This window comes from Lemur catta, chromosome 24, assembly GCF_020740605.2.
Source record: "Lemur catta isolate mLemCat1 chromosome 24, mLemCat1.pri, whole genome shotgun sequence".
Taxonomy (NCBI): domain Eukaryota; kingdom Metazoa; phylum Chordata; class Mammalia; order Primates; family Lemuridae; genus Lemur; species Lemur catta.
This window is the reverse complement of record NC_059151.1, coordinates 4,767,026-4,792,116: the sequence shown is the minus strand read 5'-3', so window position 1 is coordinate 4,792,116 and position 25,091 is coordinate 4,767,026. Positions and strand designations below refer to the sequence as shown.

Sequence of the window (25,091 nt, the reverse complement as noted above, 5' to 3'; positions counted from 1 at the left end):
TTCAAAGGAATGGCAGAATAATGTACCTTTTGAAATAAACCAGTGGTAAGCAGAACCATGATCTTACTCCGTGTTTTCTGTGTGATTAAAAACACTGGAAATTGAGAAACTGTCGTACTAAGTATTCTCAGTCAGCGTCCCATAAGACTTTGAGTCTTACAATTCTGTATTACATTTTCTCCATTTCTGTGAGTTCCAGCAACTTCATCCAAGTTAACCATTTTCGATTGTGGCCCAAAACAATTAATGAGAGTTGGAATATGAAATTTCTACTTATAAGGGCTACCCTCTAAATGAAATAGACAATGTCCATTCCTAATACATATTAGCTCTTCGTACTTTTGAAGTTACTGTCACTGTCCCTGTGGTCTTCTCTCTACCTTACTCTGTTGGCTTTCAGCCCACTGAGGTGCAGGTATAATCTGATCAGAGTATATTTTTAATGGGCTAAGGATTCCTAGCCTTTCAACATCATGTCTCACCTTTGGTTCATATTGAGTTTATGGTCAACTTGTCTTCCTAGATTTCAAATTAAAGGGCACTATCGTAGTTCACTTATCTTTCTAGGGAATCTGCTTTGTGAATACAAGACCTGTTGACCAGAGCACCTGGTCAGTTCTTTCACTGTGGACTCACATTAAGCACACACGGAGAAGTGTTTGCTTAATCCTTCAAAGAGCTGATCTTTCTTCTGTCTTTGTGATTTTACTCTGAGTCTCCAAAATAAATAACTAAATTAAAAAAAATAATTGAAAAGCTCTATATTTATCCCAAGGTCAACTGATTGTTAATCAACTAGTTCATTAGTTTGTCTAGGCATTAATATTTTTAAGAATGTTTCAGAGTAATTTTAGATACTATGTTTAACTGCAAATTATCCTCCCTAGCACTGAATTTATTTTTCTAAATTATTTCCTCTTTGGTAGGCTGCTGTGTTTATCAATTTCAGGAAGTCCCCTGAAACCTTGATCAAAGGAGGATACATTGAAAAATCAATAAAGTAATGTTGGATCATTTGTCCCATTCTTATGACTCTTGTCAAGCCTCCAGATGTCACCAGGGGACAATTATTAATAGAAAATCATCTTCTTAGAGAATATAAAACACAAATCTTTCTTTAAGACATTTCTTCTCTTTAAAACTTCTAGCACAGAGTGAGAGCAAATTTTGGCAGAAACAATTGGAATAAATCTTGAACCTTTTCTTATAATAGATTTAAATTATATTTGCGTACCATTGGTAATGCTAGTGTTCATTTTAATATGCAAACCTCTTACTTCCTCTGTGACCTTTTTTCAGTGTTTACATAATTATAACTGGGTGTTCGGAACCATCCATCAGGAAGGACTCGTGTCATATTTTCACATGTGTCTAACCCCAAATCCTAAATTCACAGCTACTATATTTAAAAAGGGAGGGAATTTTGTGGATCCTAAGGGAATGCCAGAGTGGCATCCACAGACTATTGTGTAATTCTTCTTCTCCAGTGTGTAAACAGAAGTCATCAGAAATTTTGAAAGTTTCATTGCCCTGTTATGTCCTGGGTCTGGCCAGGAGTTGAATTCATAGTGAACCCAACACACTTAGTAACTTTTTAATTAATGCCTCCTGGGAGGGACTTATCCTGACTTAGGTTGTGCTAGTCCTATTTCACCTGGGTGATATGGACAGCAGGTGGTATCAAGGCTCAAACTTCATTCTAGAAGGCTCTCCCTGCTCATCTTCACCCTCAGCAATCTCTACTTCTCTACAATAGTAGCCTTGCATTGGTCAATTACCAGTAGAATACTCTGTGTTAGTTCTTATGTTGTCTCAAGATATTATTTAACTCACTGTGTTGAAGTAGTTTACCTGGATTTATTCTGGTTCCCAAGGCGATGTTAACTTTTTGATCAACTCCACTCTTTTAATCCCTCACAGTTTTTAGTTTAAATATTCAATGGGTAATAATTAATTTTCCTCTTTCTGGCATTATTTAGACCAGGCTTATTTTAGCATCAGTTTTATTATTGTCATTTGTTTAAAGTGCTTTCATAGAAATGCATTTTGGGGATGATATAGTATCATATTCTTCCTTGAAGGAGTAATCTTGTTATACCTCGTAGTATAGCAATATGGGGTTTCATGATTTCAAGACACTGTTTTCCTACATCAGTTGGGAATATCGCTTCCTGGGGTATGAGGGCAGAACAAGTAAAGAGTGTTTGTTTTCATAAAACATTTTCATTCTAAGTGGCACTTTCAAAAACACCATGAATCTATGATTTTGGGTCCTCATATTTATTTTAAGTTACCATTTTGGAAAAATTCCACATTATAGTCATGAAAACTAAGTTTTTTTTTAAATATACATTTTGACATTGTTAGAGGTATTAACGCAAAGTCACAAATTATTTCCTTCTTTCTCTATTCCCCAATCTATTTTACGTTATCTTTTTCCTTTACGTGTTATAAAAAAAATTATGTGTAAAAAAGTAGCTGGATGAGAACTTTTTAATACTTGAATTTCTGTGGTGCCTGAACTCCTAGCAAAAATTAATGCCCATGGGGGAGATATTTTTGTTTTTTGAAGGAGGTACTCTTTTCAAATGTAGGATTAGTCTTCTGCATACAGGAAGTATCCCACATCAGCTGGGTCTATTTGACAGGTAGGAGGTGAGATGCCAAATGTGTAGGAGGTTACTGGGTGCAGGAGTAAGAAAGATTTCTAAATGAAGCGTTGAGGGGTACAGGTGATCCAGGGGTAACAAGGGGAGAAGACAGAAGCTAAGAGGGAGGGTCAGACTGTACAGTTTCGTTTAGGATTGATGCTGGCTACAGTGCTACACCCAAGTGGCTAAAAAATAGGCAGCAAGGGAATAGAATTAGAACTCTCACAAAAGAATTTGGTTTTCTGGTGCTGCTTGCCCATAAGTTCCTGCTCCTCTTACTTCTCCTGCCTGTGTTGGAGACCCTGCATTCTCCACTGGGACGGCATTGGCCCCCTGGGAGGGATTGGTTCTTAGGGGGTGAAAAAAAATCATGGTCTTCATAAAAAGACCTCTAACAACACCGAGAAACAACTCCTCCCTATGGGACCAAGAAGACCAGGACATGACTGGAACCCGAATGCCGGGGCTCTTTCAGAAGGGAGGGGTCCCTTGACCTGGAAGATCTGGGGCTAGAATCCTTCTCAACACACCTTACCATAGACGGTCAAGTTTAAAGCCCTTCAAGCAGACCCTGCCAACATTTCCTTTGCTCTCTGAGTCTACAAACTTGCCCTTGACTCCAAACCGGGGAGACAGATTTGAGTCCACCTCCTGCCTCCTTGCTGACCAGTCTTGTGATAAATCCTTTCTTTTCTCAAAAACTGGTACCATAGCATTGGCTTCTGTGTGCATCGGGCAGCAGGCCCATTGGCTTGATAACATTACCAGTGATAAATACCCAAATCACCCGAATCAATTATATAAGTTAAAGGAGCAAAACACGTCCGGAACTTTTAAATGCAGCTGAGTGCTTCTCTACTGTGCTGAAGTTGGCATGTGAGAGTTGGTAAAGGAGGGAGGGACGTCAGAAAGAAAAAGGAGTAATGAAATGCGAAAGGGTAGGTAGGCAGGCTCTTCCCAGAGCTAGTTTGGAAACATTCCAGAATTTTGCAGTTAAAAATAAGCAATGCTTTCTGTAAATTTCTTTTTCCCAGTTGTGAGTTGTCTGATGTGATCATATCCTTGTCAGCAAATTCTGTTTTCATTGTGACTGGAAAACCTTTGACCTCATGCTCACTTTGGGGAAAATTTAGTCCTTGCCGTTCTCATTTCTTCCTTTACCAGTTTTGAGAAGCTTCATGGAAAGTTCAACTCATTTGCTTAAGAGTTTCTTCCTCAGGGCCATTGTAAAACTCCATTGTGTTCTATTGTTCTAGTGATTGATACTTCCCTCCCAATAAATATTGTTCTCTATTTCTTAAACCTAAGCTGTGAAATGACATATAGCTGGCACAACTTCAATTCAGATGGCTTCGATGTGATTGGGGTAGTGACAGGAGAATTTCGTGAAAGTAAAAGAATATCCAATATTTTAAACAGGGATTTCAGAATATTCGGACTTTCTCCTAATACTATTAAGTAGTTAACATCAATTCAAATAAAGTTTGTTTTGTTTTGAAACTCTTTCAGAAACTTCAGGAAGTATCTCAAAATGATGTAAGAAAACCTGTGATGCCCTGTAACTGAAAACTAATGGATTAGAAATAAGGTAACTTCACTCGAAGACTCTCGCCATTGGGATATACCGGATTTGAGCCCTGCTGTGAGTGACCCTATACTATAGGTAGTTCAGAAGGCCTTAGAGAGTCCTCTCTCTCTCTCTCTCTCTCTCTCTCTCTCTCTCTCTCTCTCTCTCTCTCTCTCTCTCTCGCTCTCTCTCTCTCTCTCTCTCCCCTCAAGTGTACACGTCCACGACCCTAATCTCTATCCAAATATTTGAGAATTAAGTCCTACGCTTAGTATTTGCTATATATACCCCATCCCTCCCCATCTAAGCCACATGATTTGACCTTTCCTGAAGGCAATATATTAATTAGCATTAAATAAAGACGATTGGCTTAATGTACTCCAAGTACACAACCTATACAAATGTGTTTTAATTATTTAGGTTGCTTGGTAGAATAGGGAGGCCATTGGTACTATATTGTTGTGAATGACAAATCAGTTAAGCTATTCACAATCATCAGGTACTTCTGGAAAGTACTGGTGCATCCAATCATTAGGAGTGGGTGGGAAGCTATAGAATTCCTTCCCCACAACGTTGCTAGCATGGAGGCGCATAACAGTGAAAACAAGTCTTGGACAGAACGCTGCCACATGTTCAAGCATTTATTAGCAAACAGGCAAAACCAGCCAAGAGCCTGTTCCTTTGGGCACAATAAAGTCCCCACTCTGTCTTTTAAGCCTCTGCAATAGCACCTTGAATGAAAGGGTCACTCTCAGGCACCTGTGATAACATTCTGATGACAGGTCCTGCTAACCTCCTACTTGGGTCAGGACATAGAATCCTTCATTAATTGGGAGATCAGATGACCTTACTCCAGAAGAATTAGGCTACTGGGTGCATCAGATTCTCTCACTCTGTTTATTCAGAAAGGAGAAACTTGGATGATCTTTCTAGCTTGCTGTAGGTCTCTTTAGGTTTATCCTGAATGGGGTTCACTCAGCTTTTCCAATCTGTAGGTTTTTGTCTTTTGCCAAATTTGGAAAGTTCTCTTCCTTATTTCTTCAAGCACTTTTTCAGCTCTTCCTGGTTTTTCCTCTCCTTCTAGAACACCAATGACATTGTTAGATTTTTTGTTATAGTCCTTCGGGTCGCTGAGCCTCTGCTCTTGTTTTTTGTTTCTTTGTTTCTTTGTTTTTACTGGCATTTTCTCTGTGTTCGGGTCAAATAATTTCTATTGTTCTATCTTCCAGTTCCCTGATTCTTTCCTCTGTTCCTTCATTCTTTTATTGAGCCCATCCACTGAGGTTTTTAAAAAAAAATTCAGTTCTAGTATTTTTCAGGTCTGATATTTCCATTTGGTATTTCTTTATGTCTTCTATTTCTTTGCTGAGATTTTCTGGTTTTCCATATGTTCGAAGTGTGTTTATAGCTTTGCCATTGAAGCATTTTTATGATGGCTGCTTTAACATGATTTTTCAGGAAATTCTATCATTTCTGCCATTTCGATGTTGACATTGATTGATTGCCTTTTTTCATTCAGTGTGAGATCTTCCGATTTCTTTGTATGATGAGTGTTTTTCAGTTGAGTCCTGGATATTTTCATATTATGTTATGAGACTCTGGATCTTATTTAACTTCTGTTTTAAAATGCTGGTTTTCTATGACACCACTCTAGCAGGGTAGGGGTAGAAGCCCCAGGTTTCCTGCTTGGCCTTCTTTGGCATCCAGGTGTGTATGTGTGTGTGTGCTGGACGGGGTGGAGGGGTCCTCACTACTCCAGGCAGGGGTGAAAGTTCTGGATCCCCACATGGTCTCCATGGACCCCACAGGGCCAGCTTGTTACAGGCTGGCTGGAACGAAAGTGACAGAAAGAAAACCCAGGAACCTTCCCACGTTGTCGTTCCATGAGTCTTAAGGTCCCTGGCCAGTCTGCCTAATTCTCTCCACCTTTCAGAGTTTTCTTTGGTTTCTTTTACATGCGTTCAGATTTTAGTTGTAATTTCAGTTGTAATTTGATAGTAATCTCTTCCCCCTTCCCAGAGAGTCATCTGTTTTTTAAGTCTACATTATCACAATTTTTTTGTATTGTCTTGTCACTATTCCGATTTCACCTTTTGATAGTTTTACTGGTCTTAGAGATTCAGAAAACACTGTAGAGCTCAGCATGTTGATATTAGCAAGGCATTTGACAGCATTCTCTTGTGGGCAAATCTAGGCCAGGTAATAATAGAGCTGTGTTCATTATTAGCTGAGCTGCTGCACTTGCAAAGTATTGATTAATAAATCAGCATCAGCCTACAAGGGAGCTGAGGTCAGGATGCCACGGGGCACTGTCCTAGCCTGGCCTCTGCCCTGCTTAATACTCCTATAAACAGCTGAGATGAACAGCCAGGAGGTATTTGCCTCTCAAAAACTGGGAGTGATGGTTAATATGTAGGCTCACAAAATCAAGATGGAAAAAAACCTTGTTAAAATAGTATTAGGAAATGTAACATTATGCATTTTGGTTTGGAAAATAAATGATATTACATGTTACAAAGGGCAGAGCTGGTCTAATATTGGTTTTTATGGAGTAAGCGAACAGGAAAAACCCCAGAAGGTTAGTACTTATATAATTAGAAATTAAATAAGAAGCAAGGGAAACTGATATTAATTCAGCCTGTATTTTGGGACCAAGCACTGGCACAGGGATTTTGTGGGTACCAAGGAGTCTAATAACATCCTAGACTGTATGACCAAGAGTGAGTGGCCAGAATAAAAGAGGAAACTGTCACACTGTGTGCCGAGATGTTCTAACAATATGTGGAATATTGTGCCCAACTAATTGGAGGGGACTGATGCAGTGAAGGGTCACAGGAAACGTCACTGAAAAATGTTTACTTTGATGAGGAGAAGCGTAGAAGACATGAAAGATATCATGTGGAAAAAGAATAAATCATTCTGTTTAGCACCAAGAGTATAAAGTAATGAGCTCCCTGTTAGTGTAAGTATGTAAGCAGTGGCAAAATTATCTGCTACTAGGGATAAAACAAAGTGAACCTGATTTACATGAGCACGAGACCAGATGACCTCTAAGCTTCCTTCCAAGAGTCTGTGCACCTCTACAGAGCAAGTTAGAAAGAGAATGGCTAAGTGGTGATGTCAGAGGGTTTAGCCTCACAAAACTAAGCACAGCTGGTCTTTGGCTTTAATGAGATCCAGACATTAGTGAGCAAAAGAGATATTTTTAGTTAAGATAAATTCCAGCTATTATCTAAGGAAACAGGAAATTCAGAGTTTTGTAGGAGAGATGTGTGCAAAAAAAACCAAAAAAAATCTGGATTAAAATTTCCAGGGGTGGAGGGTGACCATTATTATTCAAACAAAAGAGTCCTTGTTTGCTATTAGGGAGTTTTACAGTAAAGGGATATGGGCATTATAAAAGAGAGCCACCTGCTTGTATATCTTTAAAAACGACTTCTTTAGGGAGATAGCATTTCCAAATTTAATTATGAATGAGATTAACAAAGTCTCTCTCTCTGCTTAACTTTATTTCAAAATGGGTTAACAAAAAAGTGAGTGAGGTTGCCATCTAGTGTCTGTTTTCTGGCTTTCAACATTAGAAGCTCTTGAACGTGGGTCCCTATGGTAGCGATTCTCAAATCTGGCTGTGCATTCGTATCACCTGGAAGTTTTCCTAAAATTCAGATTCCTGGAACCCACCAAAGAATCAGAATCTTTGGAGAAGTAGCTTCTGAGGTTATTCTTCATTATAAAGATCTTGAGATGACGTACTGGACCTAGTCTGGCACCAAAGTTAGGAATTAACTGCCCTGGGGCATATTTTGTGTGGATGGAATTAAGCAAAGTGCAGTGTTCGCCTACTTGCTTTAAGGGCCTGGTTTCCGGCATATGTAACTTGGTTTTGCATCTTCATATCTGATACTTGAAATAGACTAGGCACTGCTAGGAATTTACCCGACTGCTATATACAACGATACTTGACCGAAGATGTTTATTGTTAACACTAATTTTAATGATGATTAACTAAAAACGATTTGAATGCCCATCAATATCGGTTTGGCTAAAAACCGACAGTAAATCCAAGCACTGAAATTCTATGCAGCCATTTAAGAAGAATGGGCGGCCATCACATATAATACAATTTTTATTTGCCAATCATACCTCAATAAGCTAAAAATTAGCTAATATTATGGATAGCGGTAAAATACCAGTGGCATTAAGATTTAATGTAGAAAAACACAAGAGTTTATGATAGAGGAAAACTGAGAAAACACTAAATATCCTTCAACAGTAGACCGAACAAACTGTGGTAGATATATATGATAAAATTTAAAAATGATTTAAAAATACGGTAAAATGACGCATTAAGCTAACAAAACGGGATATCAAAAAGGATAAAAAATACGATACCAGTGTTTTTAAAATGTATATGTGTATATACTTAGAAAAAGAACTGGAAGGAAAAAATGTGATACAACTAATTTTTTCGTTACATCTTTCTATGTTTTTTTGTAATTTTATAGAATACATTTTTCTTTTCTTTAATAATCTGAAAAACTATCAACATTATTTTGAAAAAGAAAGACACATAAATTCATTCCAGGGTTATTCTCAAATGCTTTTAGTAAGTGCTAGGTGAACGGGTGAGGGTAAATTGAAATCGTGAGGCCTCCTCGTTTGCTCACTAATCCCTGCAAGACCATGCGCCACGCTGGGGAGGCAGAATGGATGCTCGTTTCTGTTGGCTACAGGTAGGTTCAGGGGTTCAGGGGGCTTTCACACTTGTATTCTCCTTCTTCATTGATCCGCGTCCCCCATCTCCTGTCCCTTGTTATTCATATAAAACACTATGGCACACCTGAGGGGCCCTTCCCAGGAGGGGACTTGTTCCTTTTATTTATCTGGATCTCTGTGGAAGACAGAGCTCCACCACTGAACAAGGACAAAGGCAGATTTTGTAGACGAACATCATAGATTCATGGATCATTGCTTAAAAATTCTGCTAACGAAAGATTCCATTAATCGGGCATGGTCTCCTAGAACGCAAACTTCCGTGCACTGTGCAAACTCAATCTCACATCAGCACATTGTGACTTCTGCTCCTTTGCTCTTTCAACTTTTGGTCCCTTAGTTCCTTCTTTGTTTTCTTGTCACACTTTCTGTTCAGTCTTTTACAGAGAGGCTACCTTTGAACAGTTGCAATCGTATCGTGTTAGAGTGACCGATCTGTAGCTGACCTGGGGCACCCCGTGGCTCTACAACTGCCAGATTATTTCCCACCCAGCAGCAAATGCAGGAAGCCACAGATGCACATTGTGAGCCGTTTCTGTATTGCAAGAGTCTATCAAAAGGTCTATTTTCATATGGTGTCTTGTAAATTCACTGTAAATCACGCTTTCATCATTTGTTCATATGAGATAATCCACAAGGACCAACTGTCTCTTCATCATAGACTGACACATTCCCACAAGGCCAGACTAGTACAGGGGAAGGTCTGGACTGGCCGCAGACTGATATAGGGGACCCAGGAGACTGATCTGAAGGTCACCGGGAAAGATGCCCACGCTAGTGATTTCCAACTTTGGCTCGTATTAAAAATCACTTTAGGAATGTGTCATACATGAAAATCCCTGGACCCCGTTCATGGCCTTTGATCACAAATATCACTCCATCCATTTGCAAATGCAGCGTTTCTAAGATCTGCCTGAGACCATCTGCATCAGAATCACCTCTTTGCTGAACATACAGCTTACTTTCTTCATATAATACACCTGGGTATCTTCCGGAGGCGCTCTATCTTATTGTTTTAAGTAAAAATCATTTAAATTAAAATTGCTTAACTTCTGTTACTAATCCATTAACCTAACAATGGTCACAGTCTACCTAAAATTCATACATAGCAATGGCTACACCTCTAAACAGGAGCATATGTGCTATGCTGAACCATCCCCATAAATTTATAACGTATTGTTCATTTAGTGAAACGGAGTTGACTCACGGCTCTTCCTGTCCTTATTGTCTAGTCTAAACCATATTATCTTCATGTAGATTTTCTTGCAACTATTGTGCAAGTCCACTCATTGTTTTTACTGTTTTCTCATCTGGGTTTCCAGAAAGCTTTTCTTTCCAGACTTCCCCATTAGGTTTTTCCTAATCTCTGTTCCACACCCCCCTTCTCTTTCTGCCCCCAATTCCTTTTCCCATGACTTTCATCCAGACTCACCTATTTCTTCTCCTTTTCCTTTGGGCCACCTAATACTTATATTTTAACACCTGTGACCTTAAGTGTCAACATCTTTGCTGGTAGAGTTTACCTGACTAGGAGTTGTTTCTGGAAGGTGAACTTCGGTCAAAGCATCGGAGTGTCTTGAGCTCTAGCTTAGTTCAAAGCAGGTCCTAAAGACAGAGCGGGGGGACCACACGATGTCTCTTGCAGACCACCGTGATGATCTGTTGAGTGACCTCCGATGGCCAGGTGTCTTCCTCCCAACTTCCCCAGACCCCCCCCTGCCCCCCACCACTTCCCGGTCCTCTGGGTGGGGACATCTAGCTTAAGCTCTAAACTACACACAGTCTCATTTAAGATCATCGCCTGGGAAGCTCTCATTTCTCTGTCGAGACTGTCTGCAGCTTCTCTAAATGTGCAATGGTCATTTAGTAAATGTTTTTCAACTGAGCTACATGCTACGCCGAACAGGATCCGATATCTTGCCCTGACTAGCTGGAGTTGCTAAGATCAGGTTAATTAGGGTTGCAAAATCAAGGTCGATATTTACAAGCAGAGAAATCTGGGAAGGTGAAGTTAGAGGGAGTGGTCAGGTTACACATAAGTGACAGAGCTGGAGCCTGGTCCCAGGACTGGTACAGCAACCTTTTCTTTTTGGGCACAAAAAAAAAAAAGGCAGATTAGGTCGTTTTCCATCATCCTTTATAAGGCAGCTACACAAGGCTTAAATTTTCTGCCCTATTTTGGAAATCCATGTTTATTTTGTAAAAAATGATGCTAGTGCAGCTCAATGGCTGAAACATGGGTTTGGATAAAACACAAGCCCCACTCCTGACTGCAGGCCGTCCTGTGGACCTCTGGTCCTCCCATATTCGGACTAACTCCTCCATCTCTGCATCCGACAGCAGGGCATCACGGGTGCCGGAATGTTTCTAGCTTCCCTTAAATGGAGGAAGAAAATATAAACTTTGCCAGTGTTTTGGAGAAATACCCATGAACACTCAAGTTTGGAGAGAGGAAACAAGATCTGACCAGAGAAATGAAATGTACAGTTTCTCCACTAGATAGCAGACTAGGACAGATTAACTTTGGAAGCTGCCACCTATATTTACCCAAAGAAAGCATTCATTTTCTCTGTCAGTTCATGTTTTCCCTGTACTACAATGAGCGTTTTTCATGCAATCAGACCATTCACATGTAAAAGTCCGATATCACCTGGAATATGAGTAGCAGGTTGATTGCAGTTCATTAACCTGCAATTCTGATATAGTTTTTTTCACTTCATTCATTGCCTCCAATTTTGGTGGTGCCCCCCCCCCCACCGCATTGTCTTTTACAAAAAAAAAAAAATGCAAAGTACTAGGAATAATTTATTCTGGAATTCTGATGGTGACATTAGGTGACAGGTTAAGTCTTTCCATTGATACTGATCTTTGTTATATCCAGAAGATGGAGAACAAATGAGGGTTCTACTCAGCATTCCTTTCAAGTTTCTCTCTCTCTTTCTCTGTACACACATATACGCACACATATGCATATGGTGCATGAATGTACAAACACTTCATGTTTGTACACATCATATATAATGTGTATTATGTACTATGTATGTCTATCTTTGTAATATATGGCAATATAGTCAGTGTTTAAGAGCAAAGACTCTGGAGCCAGACTCCCCGGGTATAAACCCTACCTCACTAGCTGGGCCATTTACTTACAGTTTTGTGTCTCAGTTTCCTCGTCTGTAGGATGGAGATTGTCATGGCACCCATGTTATAGAGTAGCTGAACAGATGAAAGGATTTAACAGATCATGGCACCTGGTAACTATACAAATCATGTTAATGATTATTACTTTTATGTATGTGGAGAAACTGGTTTATTCCATAGTTTATATGGCCACTTTTATTCGGTAAAAAATACCTTCTATCTACCCAGTGTGGGAATTTATGTTTTTGAAGGCGCCATGTTGTATTGATATTGACTTGTATTCACTTTTGCTACACAAATTATTCAACTCAATACTGTAAGTGCTGTATAAAATGTGCCAGTCATGATTTCTGCTGTTTGGGAACTTAGATCTTAACAAGACAAGGGAAATCATGTGCACTTTTCTTTCTCTGTTCTCTGTTTCTCCCTTTCTTCTTCTCCTGGCCCTCCTCATTTAGAAGAATGTCAGGAATGGAGAGATATATGAATGAAAAATTCAATTCAGCTACTGATTACCAAAAAAAAAAAAAAAAAGAAAAGAAAACCTGAACAGCGGCTCAACAAATAGAGAATTATTTTTCTCACAGAACGAGGGCACTGGAGGCAGGAGGCTGATGGAGCTGGCTCAGGGGACACCTCTCTGATTATTTTGCCCTTTGCTTCATGGTCACAAGGTGGCTGCCACACTGCCTGCCATCATGTTCACGTAGCGCCAAGGAGAGAGGAAGAAAGGAGGAAGGGTGGTATACCAGCTCTGTGAGTTCTTCTTATCCGGAGGAACAAAAGCCCTTCCCAAACTCTGCCCCGCTCCCTTACCAGAACACTTAGGTCTAATTTCCAGAACAGTGTCACAAGGCCATCATTAGCTGAAAAAACATTTATACTAAAACACGAGAAAAGGAAATAGGCTGGAAATGAGTTAGAATCAGCCAATGAATAATCCCTGCCAAACTCAGTTTTTGCCTTGGTTTTGCATTTGTGTTTCTCCTCAAATTCTCCCTGTTCCCCTTGCCCCACCCTTGTTATCCTTTTTGTCTGGAAGGAGCTAGAATTGAGAAAAATAATAATGCGGAGATTTGTTTCAGGAAATAATATTTGCCTCATAAGAAGTGATAAATGTGTAACAGGGGGAAGCATGTAGGAGGATAGGAAGTAGGATATTGTTATAAGAGCAGAGAGGGGTCAGAGGAAAAAGGCCAAGCTGGTTCCAGCTTTCTCGGCGGATTAATTCCATATAGGCACTGCCTTTGCTGGAGACAGGGCTAACCTTCTTGCCTCTGAAATGAAGCACCACAGACAACAGAGTTTTCTATAGATCATTTAATTACAAATTAACAGAGAGAGAGAGAGAGAGATTGTTTATTTCCACGTCTGTAGAGCAAACAACATCGCGAGGCATTTGTGACATTCACAAACTATTTTAAAATGACACCTATTCAAAGGTTACCTACTTCATCAATCCTTAAGGAGTTTTTTGTTGTTGTTGTTTACTTAAAAAAAAAAAAAGCATTATAACGTTGAATACGATTTCATGCTATGACCATTAAAACAGGAAAAATTCCCACGACCAGACCAGGCTTCCTGGCTCACTCAGTTCCCACCCCCCCCACCCCTGCTCTGTCCTCCCTTTATTGGATCTGCCACGTCAGGTGGCTCTCCTCTGTGGCGACTCCCGGACGGCTAGCTCTTCAAACCGCGACCCTGCTGCGAATTCCTGGTGGCCTAGTCACCATCGCTCTCACTGGAACTGCCGCTGTCAGATGACTCACTACTGTCGTCCTTTCTACGGGAACTGAACCTCCTGTAGGAATGGGGTCCTCTGTGACCCCTGGAGCCTTTTCTTTGTGGTATACCGTTATTTCGCACAGAATTGTTTGGTCCGTGGGGTACGTCATGATGTCTTCTGCTGTGTGTTAGATCCCTTTCGTTATTGGGGCCATAATGGGGACCTATTTCATTTTGAACTTCATTACAAAGACCACGAGAAGGAATGAGCCGGTCCTGGCTTTGGCCCTTACTAGAATATCTTTGTTTTTCATTAACGGCTCCTTGGTTCCTCGTAGAATGTTCTGTGCCCTTTCTAGTGCTACCTTTGCCGTTTTTAGGGATTTCATTATAATGGGTACTTCCAGTTATGTCACTGCTGCCGCCTTTTCTTGTCCCTTTGGAGGGTGTGTGAGGGTAGTGGAACTCTACTTTCCCTTGGTGAGCATTTTGGCTGCCAGCATCCACTCTGTTCCCTTCTTTTCCAGGGAGTTCCTGAAAGTTGGTACTACCTCTGATGTCGTTGCCGCCCTCCACAAGGCTAATGTCGACAGCATCTGGCTCTTTCGCTGTTGGATCCCCGGTTCCAATGGCATAATCACCATTTTCTTCTCTCTCTGGGATCTCATTATAACCTGGCCCTCTCGTGTCCGGAGTCACAGCCTCAGCTTCACCTGGGCCCGAACCCCCTGTCTGAATATCCATCCCTTCCAAGTCAGGACCGATAGCTTCTCCTTTACCAGGAATGTCCTTAAAAGGTTGGCCATCCCCACTGAAGGAAGAGATATCATTGTCCCCTCTCTCCTGAAAATCTGCATAACCACTACCTTCAAAATCGCTGGGGATTTTTTTGACTTTTGAGAGATGTTTTAGGTAGTTGGGGATCTGTTGGGTATCAGGACTGCTTTTGGTTTTTATTGGACTTTTCTGGGCTTGGGCATCTCTTTGAGGATTCTTTTTACCTTTTGAGGGGGCTTTAGCGTAGTTCACACCTGCTGGAATCTTGTTTAGAACATTCCTGGGTTTGCTCTTTTTGTTTTCTTCCCCCAAGAGTTTAATCGCAGTCACTGGTCCCATCATGTACTGCAGATTTTTCCGGATGAGAGCTGTACTGTACTCCTCTTGCTCATGCAGTTTGCTGATGGCATCGTCTCTGTCATCAGCCCCTTTGTCCCCCGGTGATTTGGAATACACGGACATCTTTAGGTCATCGTGGACATTCTCCTTGTTCCTGATACTATAGTCTTCATTCGGTGTCTGTCTATTTGCGAAATGATTTGGGGATTTACTACTTTGGTTGTTTTCACTGGCTTCAGAAAGGGACACATTTTTCTCTCTTTCCCGGACAATATTTTCTTTAGGTGATGGCTCTTCACGTCTTCTCTTCTCCAAATGGTGAAGAACAATATCGTCTTTGTTTTTTTCTTCCTGCTAAAGCACAATTTTCAAGATAAAGTGATTATTTTATGTACAATTTTAAAAATCTAATAATTCTTAGGCAATATAAAAAAACCCCGCAACGACCAGATATTAATAAAAAGGGTCTATGAACTCAGTAGAGGTTTGTTGGCAGAACAATGTGGTCAAGGAGAAAGAGGAGCTGAGACTGGCTTTGCCCTCCACCTCTCGCTATTTCTCAGTGGCAGACCTGGATACAGAAGTCTTTGAGAGTCTAGTCTGGAGCTTTCCAGAGGATGTCACCATAGGGGCAGTGAGGTAGCTCTACAAGGAGAAATGTAATTGGAGCATGTGCACCAAGGACAAATGTGAGTCATTCTTAAACAAAGAGGAGTCTACATTAGGATGCCACCAGGCAAGCAGCACACAGATGGTTAAGTGACATTGACCCACGAGTGCCTGAGGATTCTGAGTCTCCCTCTCCGCTCTGGTATGAGCCACGTGTGTACACACGGTGCATGATATATAGTGGGTGGTATAAGCCTTACATGGATGCCGTCTTAGCGCAAGGAGGAGGGGCAGTGAGGCTCCGAGTAGTTTTATCTAAAAGCCACTGAAGAATTTATGTAATGAACTATTTCAATGATTAGGCACTCTTAAATTTAAACCGATTGTATTTAATTTCGGCATGGTCCCTTGCCCCTCTGTTAACCCACAAGAAGGGTTAACAACATCCTTGTCTTGAACAACAAGACAGGATGAAAAAATACTGATTTTAGTATTAGACATGTTGATGTTAAGAGAGTATAGAACCTGAGCTCAAAAAGCAAGATCCAGTCAGAGATCGAGAGTTGGGTATCACAGACTGTCAGGGGTCCCCCAGCACAAGTCCTTCCCAGTTTTCATAACCCATGGTCACCTCTTCTTTCCTTCAACACTTCACAGCCTAATTACTTTTCAGGTCAGATCATTTCAACCATGGATAGTTGTAAATTTTTCAATTAGTCCATTTTAGTTATTAAGCCTTCTTCTATTTGGGCACCACTAGAAGCCTTTTTCTTTGTAATGTGCCAACCTGTAGTATCTTTAAGGTATAATTTGAAAGGATTTATTTTTTAAAAGTTATGCTACTATCATTTACCAATTTTTTTATATTGATGAGTATATTCTGAAAATAAATACGATTTTTCCTTGAGAAAAATAATCGAGATACACCTTGTCGTGGTATAGTATGTTTGTCAATAAAAGGTATCTTAAACATTTGACTTATTTGGAATCATTGAGTTTTGGAAAGTTTTACTTTGACATGGATGTTTTCCTTCGCAATCAAACTCATTTACTCACTGCTAATAGAACCTTTTGAATTAAACAGGTGGGTTAGAGAAGCAGTAGATTATAATAATCCCTTCCGAATTTTTTTCCATCCCTACTCTGAAGTGGGAAGTTTTGTTTTATTTTTGGTGCTTCCACTGCTTTTAAAACAGAAGCGTGTATATTAAATAGCCTTTCATTAAAAGACTAAATAGAGGTCTTTTATAAATGGAAACATAAAGCAACTTTTAAACTGCAGTGTGTGATGGTTAACCATTTTTGCATTGGAGAAAATATTTTAAGGATAGAAAAAGCTTTGATTTGCTTGTGTTCAATGATTTCTGGTTGGGCTGTGCACCAGCGGCTGGTCTGCTTTTCTCTGCTTTTCTATCTCTGTGTCTTGGCTCAGGTAATTTCTTTTCATGGAGAACATGGAGAATGGCCTCTCCCACTCACTTCTGTTTGCTCAAATCCGACTCATCCTCCAAGGCCCAGCTCAGTTATTTCCATTATATAGTTTTCCCCGAACACCAGGCCAGGAACTAATTTCTTTCTACTCCAAGCTCCTAAAGCAAGATCTTTCTTTTTCTTCCCTTCCCTTCCCTTCCCTTGCCTTCCCTTCCCTTCCCTTGCCTTCCCTTCCCTTCCCTTGCCTTCCCTTCCCTTCTCTTCCTTTCCTTCCCTCCCTCCCTCCTTCCCTCCCTCCCTCTCTCTCTTTCTTTCTTTTACCACTCACACAGTATTTTCCACATTCTCTCTTGATTTATAATGATTTTGGTGAGTGCCTTTTGTTTATTTTCTAAGATCCTGCAGAGAAATAATTGAGTTTTGCCAATCATTTTATCCCACATGCCATCTTACACAATAGAAAGAACTCCCACATATATTTGTCAAATGATAAGTTTTCACTTATTGACATAAGCAGTTAGATGTACTCTTAGAGATACCATCTAAAGGACATTGAGCAGAAGAAAGACACATTCGGAAAGGAAACTGCTACTTCCCTGGGAAATGAAGCCAGATTTGGAAAAAGCAAATAGTTCTTTTGCTGGTGGCATTTTCAGCTGTTTCCAGCCCTTTGGCCAATTAGTCTGCAAGGAGGGACTGAGTGAAAAGAATTATTGTCATCCCGGCGACAAGGGCCTCATTCTTTCTCTTCTGAGCATCCTGACACAGATGGAGTCACTCATGGAATAAATTTAAGAGACACTAAAATGTGTCACTTTTTAGACCAAAATGATTTATCAGCTTTCGCCTGGTGAAATCCCCACTGTTGGCGCACATGGTAGAATATGTTCTGAAAACCTCCTTATAAAAGATGAAACATTATTCAGAAGCAATAACAGGGCCGTCCCTGGGCATCTGGGGTCCACTAGGACCACACCTGCAGTAGCAGGTCCTGAGGCAGAGCAAGATTTGGGCCGCAGCGTGGGGTGGGGATCAGGAAGGTTCTGGAGCACAGGGTTCTGCAGCAGAGAGGCTTGAGGAGCACTTGAGTGTGGGGCAAGGGGCAAAGGTGCCAGCCACAGATGGAAGCCCCAGAACAGGCAAAAGTAAACTTCACCTTCCCTTACGGGTTTTCCTGGGGTGAGTCCGGAGTTTGGTTCACAATAAGGATGGTCACTCAAAGATTCAGCTTACCTGTATGTCGGTTGCATTTTTCTTCCCAGGTGATGTGTAAACATACTTAAAAGCATAATACCCATGCTTCTCATGGTCACCCTTGTACGTTATCTACAAAAACACAACATTATATTAAGGTGGATTTATCTTTTACTAAGAAGTTTTCTGGTTCTCTCTATTTTTTTTCCTGCAACCATTTATTTACATACATTTTAAACAGTTAATACAAGAAAAATATGAAGTGAACAGTTTATGACACAAGGTATCTTAAAAAGCAAATGAGGGAATTGAATCCCCTTATGACTCCAGGACTCTAGTTAAAAATACCTGTTTTTCTATTTGTGTAATTTCCATTTTATTTTATCTCTATACTCTTGAGAGCCAGAAAAGTGACTTTAGCAACTCTATGAAAATCAGCGATTTCTGGAGACTGTTGATGAGAGAGGTAGTCGGTTTTTCACAAGGAACTGGCTTCTGGCTCAGCTTCCCTCGCTCCCTGAGATACGCAAGCAGGTGCTGTCGTCTCCTCCAGGTGACCTTGATTCCATGCTTGTTATCAGGGGTGTCTTTCACCCGGATGGGCCCAGACTCTGGGCTGCTAGTAGTAGCAGTGCGAAGAGAGCAGCTTGGAAGGCCATTTTCCTTCTGTTCGGGGGAGGGGACAGGTTCTTCCTTCACAGAAGAGGACTCTGGGGTCTGGATGTCAGGGGCAATGAGCACATAAGGTAAACTCTGAAGTGCATGCACTGACAGGTCCCCACAACTTTGGGGCCAGAGCACTGGAACTAAGGGTCCTCTGGAATTGTCCCTTTCTGATTGATTGGGGCACTCCTTGATTAAGGGGATCTCCAATATCTCTGAAATGGAAGAAGATTGTGGACTCTCAAAGGTTAGACGTGGAAACTTGGAGGTGGTAGATATTCGACTTGAATGTCCTGCCTGGTCTCGGTAATGATCTTTCCGGTAGGCAGGGACCTGGCTTTCTGCTGTTGGATCCAACTCAGGTGGTACCCAGGCAGTGATGCTGCCATGGTCAATGGGCTTTGCCAGGCACCTGTCACGTGTGAGTGATGGGAGGCTGCGGTGACCCATAGCGGTGTTTGGCGCCCTCCAGTGGTGACTGGTGGAATAGCAGGCGGACTTTCTGGGAACGGTGGGACCGTTTTTTTTTTCCGGGAGGCATCAACAGGTGAAGGAAAAGCAGTTGGTAACCACATGATGCTGTTTGTCCTCAGGTTGGGAAATAGCCTCCAATTTTAACCCATGCACGCCCGGCAAGGCCCGGCCGCCGCTCCTGTCAGGGCGCAGAGCCTCTGGCTCTCTTTTGGGTAATATAAGATATATTTTTTAACTTGGGCAAAGTTGCATCCTGCCTTTGACAAGTGGCAGTACTGCCTACAGCCACAGGGGGGCGCGCGTTCCCTCTCTCTTTCCTGCATGTCTCTAAATCTGTTTTCCTTGAGTGTGACTGTCAACTGCTTTCCCTCCCAGGGTACAATCAATTTTGTTACCGAATTTCAATGGAAATGGAGCATGTGGAAATATTTTCAGGTGGGAGGGAAGAGGGCATTAGGAGAGAGACAGGTTTTATGGCATTTGTGTCTGATGTCCAGTTGGCAAAACTTGCAGCATTGAGAACATTCCAGGCTCTTAAGTGTGCAGTTTTGGCCTTTGCAATTTTCAGCTGAGCCAGCGAATGGAAGATTGTTAGTTCTTAGGACAGAATTTTCTAGAACTGCCAGGAGAAACCGTGATCAGTGAACATAAGCTGCGATTTGGTGACATGCAGACCTGAGGGGATTTGTTTAACTTTCTGGATGCATGTGGAAAACAGAATTTTCCATTAAGACGTGTTAGCCACCTTCCCATTTTCTCTTTTTATCACTCTGAGAGCAAAATGTTTGTCATGTGTGAAAATATTGTTTGCTAGGAGCAATAGCCTGGAATTCTTATTCACTCGTCCCTCTGGACGTTGCCTGGCAACCACTGTTTTCATCTGAAGGAAAAAAATGCATTGAAGAGAAACTAATCTCTAATTCAGGATGTTTTTTCATTTTTTCTATCACATGTTGTGGGAATTATAATACCCGATTAATCAGAAAGTACCAAAATTATGTTGCATAATTTTGCGCTTCCATTCTAAGTACCCGAGACTATTTTGACGGCTAAAATGTTCTCTTATTGACTTTTTTTTTTTTAGAGAACCAAAACAGAGTTATTTGAGAAGACAAATTCTGTTTACCCTCTGTTCTTCCCCACATCCTTGCTTAGTTTTCTCCGTCTGTGGTTGAAATGTCTGAAAGGAAACAAGAAACAAAACTTCACCAAATAGAACATTCATTCTTTCATTAATGTCTCCAAATAACAAGCGTTTCATTTATTTTTCTCTCACCGGGTTGTATTATTATTCAATGTGGAAAATTATTCTTACCCAAAGCAGGTGGACATACTCCTCACTTGAATATTTATTTCGACATTACGAAGGACTGTGCCAGCTTGCTTCTCGCAGGGGAGACAATGCCATTCCCATTCCAGAGCCGGATTGGGGCTCAGAGAACCACCAAGTGGGTGTGGTGGGGGGAAGGGAGGGCCAGCACAAGGGGCTTAGCTGTCCCTGGTATCCACCGAAAAAGAAATTTTCGCTGGCAAACTAGAAATTATTAAATATAAGTGGATTAAAATCAGAGCTCAATGATGTGGATGCTGTGTGTGCATTGATTACATAAGTCCAGTAATTGTGATGCTGAATTAAAATATGAGGGAGTTGGTGGCCCTGGAGGTGTGGAACCCTAGCCATTCACGGAAGGGACAGGCCAACACCTGGGGATAAACCTTCCTGCTGCCGGTCACCTGGCCGGACATCTCGTTCAGGCAAGGGAAAATGGAGGTGGCCAACAGATTGGGACTAATTGTTTTTCTCGGTTGGACATGAAAGTGTCAAAATTTCTAGAGGGTACCTGGGGGAGAGGGGTGACTATTGAAGTTGAGAAAGGTCAGAAACTAAGAAAGGACAGAGCCAGGCAGCTCGTCCCAGGCTTTTGGGCTAAAGTTTATATGTCACGGGAAAGTGTGCAGGACGGGACCTGAGATTCTCGCAGTAAGTTTTCTGTGAAAGGAACAAATGTAACAACTCTTTTATTCTCACTATTTCTATTTCCCTGTTGCTTTTCAAAACTCCCCGCCCACCCCGGATGTGGCGAGGGGAACCAGCGTGTGGGACAGGTTCGTGTTTCACTGTGTCCACTAAAGTGGCAGCAGGCACCATGGTGCATCACTCCTATGAGAGAGAGAAACCCTTAAGGGAAAGATTAAATAAAGAGATAAACAATATGAGGGCCACCTGGGCCGGCTGTCTCGTTTACCTAGAGAGTGCGCGTCCTGAATACACCTTAAAGTTCTGTGTTTTGTTTTACGTGGAGAGGCTGTCCCTGGCAGTAAGATATTGGTGATTTTCCTGCTTGCTCTCAGATCCAGTGTTTCTCCCGCTCAGTCTGAGCTGATTCCTACCAATCCTGTTTCCCGAGCTCCTTTGCCCTCCAGCTTCAGTCTGGGTTTGGCTGATGGAGGCCTGAGACTGGAGGGCAGAGGGAGAGAGAGGGCCAGGTTTGCCTTTCCCTGCTTCCTCTCTGTGGGGGTGTGCTCTAGAACCGGATCTGTCTCCTTTTTGGGCCTAGTTCCTGGGGGAGCCTGAGGACACCCCCTACTCTTTTTTCCTTCCAGCCCTCAGCATGGTAGTTGCTCCAATATTTAGGTGGCCTCATCACACTTGATTTGCCCTTTCTATTCTTCCTATACTCTATGGCTGGTTCCCCAGATAAAATCCCTCTACAGAACTCTCTATCATGGATTTTGTTTTGCAGACTGGACTCCAGCTGATAAAATCATCTTGGAAATACAAACTCAAAAGCTTAGAAAGTATCTGCTTAAAATGTTCTGTTCAATTCTAGAAACAAACAATAGTTTGTCAAAACACCTTATATTTATAAGATATAGCACTTTACCATTTGCAAACTGCTTTGTGCATATAATCTCATTTGAGTCCCAAAATAACCCCCACGAGATAGGCAGAAGAATCAAAATTGCATAAACTAACACAGCTGGTAGCCATAGTAGAAGTAGAGGAGATATTTTAATCTAAATCCTCTGTCTCAAAGTCCCGGGGTTAAAATAATAAAAAATTTTAAATGATTAAATGTGAAAAAAAATTTAGTAATAAGAAGAAATGTTCCTGAAGTTTATATTAAGTATCTTTAAGGCATATTTTATAATTTTATTCTTTATTGCATTTCTTTCCTCTGCTGTTTCTTCTATGATCTTGTGAATATTAACCTAGTCCTTTGCATCCCCCTTCAAAATATCATAGCAGCGAAAATAGTTTTGGAAAAGGAGACTATAGGAGGAAGAAAACATACAAATAAGATGGACAGATATTAAACAAAAGAAAGAAATGACAGTGTGGGGTATTTGGCAACTTCTTACAGAACACATTTATGTATTAAAAACACCCCTGACAGTATAGGGTACCTTAGTATAGCTCAGGATTTATTGTGACTTTTAACAAAGTCTTTCTAGTCTAATTGCATATTGATGAATATTAATTAAATTGCACGACCTAATAAACATCTTTTATTTTCTCCCATTCTTAAATTGTTTGCAATGTGGCTTACAATTCCAAGATGTATTCCAGTGACTCAGTATAGACAAATTTCTTAAACCACCAAACTATTGTCATATAATTTAAGTAATTGCTAAAATGGGATCTACAGATCTGGGGAAAAAAAAAAAACGTCACATTTAACCCTTCACTGTTCCAAATGCTGTCTCCCTGTCCTTGCCGAGCCTCTGTCATTTGAAATCTGCACCCCTCCCTTCTCCATCCACACCCACTTGGCAGTTGTCCCACACTTGAATGTGGCCCTGTGACGGAGTTGGCATTGTCTGCCTCTTTTGACCAGTGGTCATTGGATCCATGTTGACATGGCACATTTACCGCAAAATGGTCAAAGAGCACCATTCCAGCTGTTCTTTGGAATGAGTCGCTCACAATAAAATCCTTAGCTGGTTGGTCTGAGCTAGGGTGACAAGACTCGGTCCACCAGCTCGGTGTCTGAGTGCCGGCCTCGGGGCCCCGATTGGTGAGGTCGTGTGCATCGTGCCTGACACATGTCAGTTGGAAGCAGCACAGTCCCCCAAGACTATGAGGGGATGTGCACTGAGAGGGGGACACACTCCCTCCACTTCTGCTGTGCTCACGGAGGGCCTGGGTCACCCTTGCCAGTCTGGTTACCCAATGGGTCCCCCACTCACCGAGGACCTACGTTTCAGTACGATCGACAACGGAATGACTCTCGTTTCCACGGTTTCCCGGCTGGAAAGGTTACTCTGAGTAGTTAGGATGCTGTTCAGACATTATCTAACCAGCCCTGTGTCTGCATGGCAGAAAATCTCTGTCACGCTCAGCATTTTCGCAAGATAATTTGGTCACATCCTGAATACTCATCTGGGTGAGTCACCAGGAAGAAAGGACACAGAAAGAAATAGGAGCTTGATTTGGGTGAGGTTTAGGGGTACCACGTCCCATACTAAGCCTTGCTGATGAGGAAGAAATCATTGCAGGATCCCACGCTGTGAGGGTGTTGCAAGACATGCAGGCAAGTTCTCATCTTTTTGCGTGGTCATCAGTTTACAAAATCTAGTTAGTTAGCTTTAAAACATGCATGTCAAATTCTTTAAGTTGTTAGTAAAATATTGAAATGATCTTTTGACTTGTTACAGTTTGTCTTTGAGTATCACTCATTGGTGGCAGCTGATTTGAAACGCAATGGCCAGCTATTGGTTTTCTCAAAAAATTTGGTTTTGGTGTTTCTGTAAATGCAACATGGTATCTTGTAATTTAGCACATGTTTATTGAGGGCCTCCTTGGTGACTGGCATTTGTGTTAAGCACTGGAAGCTTTCTCTTTGCTTCATACTTTGTTGTAATGAGTTAGGTAAATGCCACTAATTTAAATAGACATTGCTTAAAAGAAAAAGAGATAAAGACAGCAAGAAAGTCTATGAAACATACAATTCATTTAAAAGTGAATTTGTAAATGCTTACTGGTGCTGCCCAGGTCACGCTGAGAAGGAGCAGTCCCACACAGATAACTTGCATCTTTGAGAATTTCTGTGAAAAGACAGTCATATTTTACCCTAAAGCATTGCTAATTATGAACTGCAGTCATAAGAAGAAACAAAACACAGAGCTCTCTATAGGCATTCTTCCCCCAGCAATTTAAGAGTTTTACATGTCCTCAATTATTTGAGCCTCAAAACACCCCTATGAGTTAGGTGGCACTACCATTTTACAGATTAGGAAATAGACACAGAAATGCCGAATAACTTGCTCCAAAATTCACGGATATCAAGGGGCAGAACTAGGATTAGCATCCAGGCAAAGTAGCTATGGAGCCAGCGATCTTAATCAAGAGTTTGTGCCACCTTAAATAACTTTCTATTTTTTTATATTACAGAAAAATCCATATGTAGTTGACTTAAAAGCAAATCATGTTTTATATTGGGCTCCACAATATGGTGTTTAAAACACCAACATTTATTTATGAGTAAAGGCTCATGTTTATGCTTTGGTAAATACATTAACAGGACCTAGTGAGCTCACTTAAGTAGCCATTAGATTAAAAAAAAGAGTCAACATAGCTTTGGACTACCAATCTGTTGGTTTTGATGAACATTAAATATTTTACTAACTTCCCCAGAGACATATAGCAACCAGTAGAAAAATAATACTATGCCACTCTTTGAAATTCCTTGAAGGAAAAACACTTAATGGGAAAAATTATCTAAATATTCTTGCAATCTTTAAAG

The 25,091-nt window shown here is 41.1% G+C and overlaps 2 protein-coding genes across 3 annotated transcripts; both read right to left on the bottom strand.

The window, feature by feature from the left end:
• Positions 1-13,854: 13,854 nt before the first annotated feature.
• On the bottom strand, positions 13,855-24,381 carry MEPE (matrix extracellular phosphoglycoprotein). 2 transcript variants are annotated; one of them, XM_045536799.1, is made up of 4 exons: positions 24,328-24,381; positions 20,471-20,524; positions 18,247-18,339; positions 13,855-15,327 (listed from the first exon to the last, which is right to left on the bottom strand). In XM_045536799.1, exons 1-4 carry the CDS (start codon positions 24,379-24,381, stop codon positions 13,855-13,857), a joined length of 1,674 nt encoding a protein of 557 aa, XP_045392755.1. The 2 variants fall into 2 exon arrangements, with proteins under 2 accessions (XP_045392755.1, XP_045392756.1); XM_045536800.1 differs by lacking the exon at positions 18,247-18,339.
• On the bottom strand, positions 18,642-19,411 carry LOC123627291 (RAD9, HUS1, RAD1-interacting nuclear orphan protein 1-like). The gene is given in 3 exon segments (XM_045536753.1): positions 18,642-18,704; positions 18,706-19,252; positions 19,290-19,411. Coding segments are annotated over 3 exon segments (732 nt in total).
• Positions 24,382-25,091: the final 710 nt, after the last annotated feature.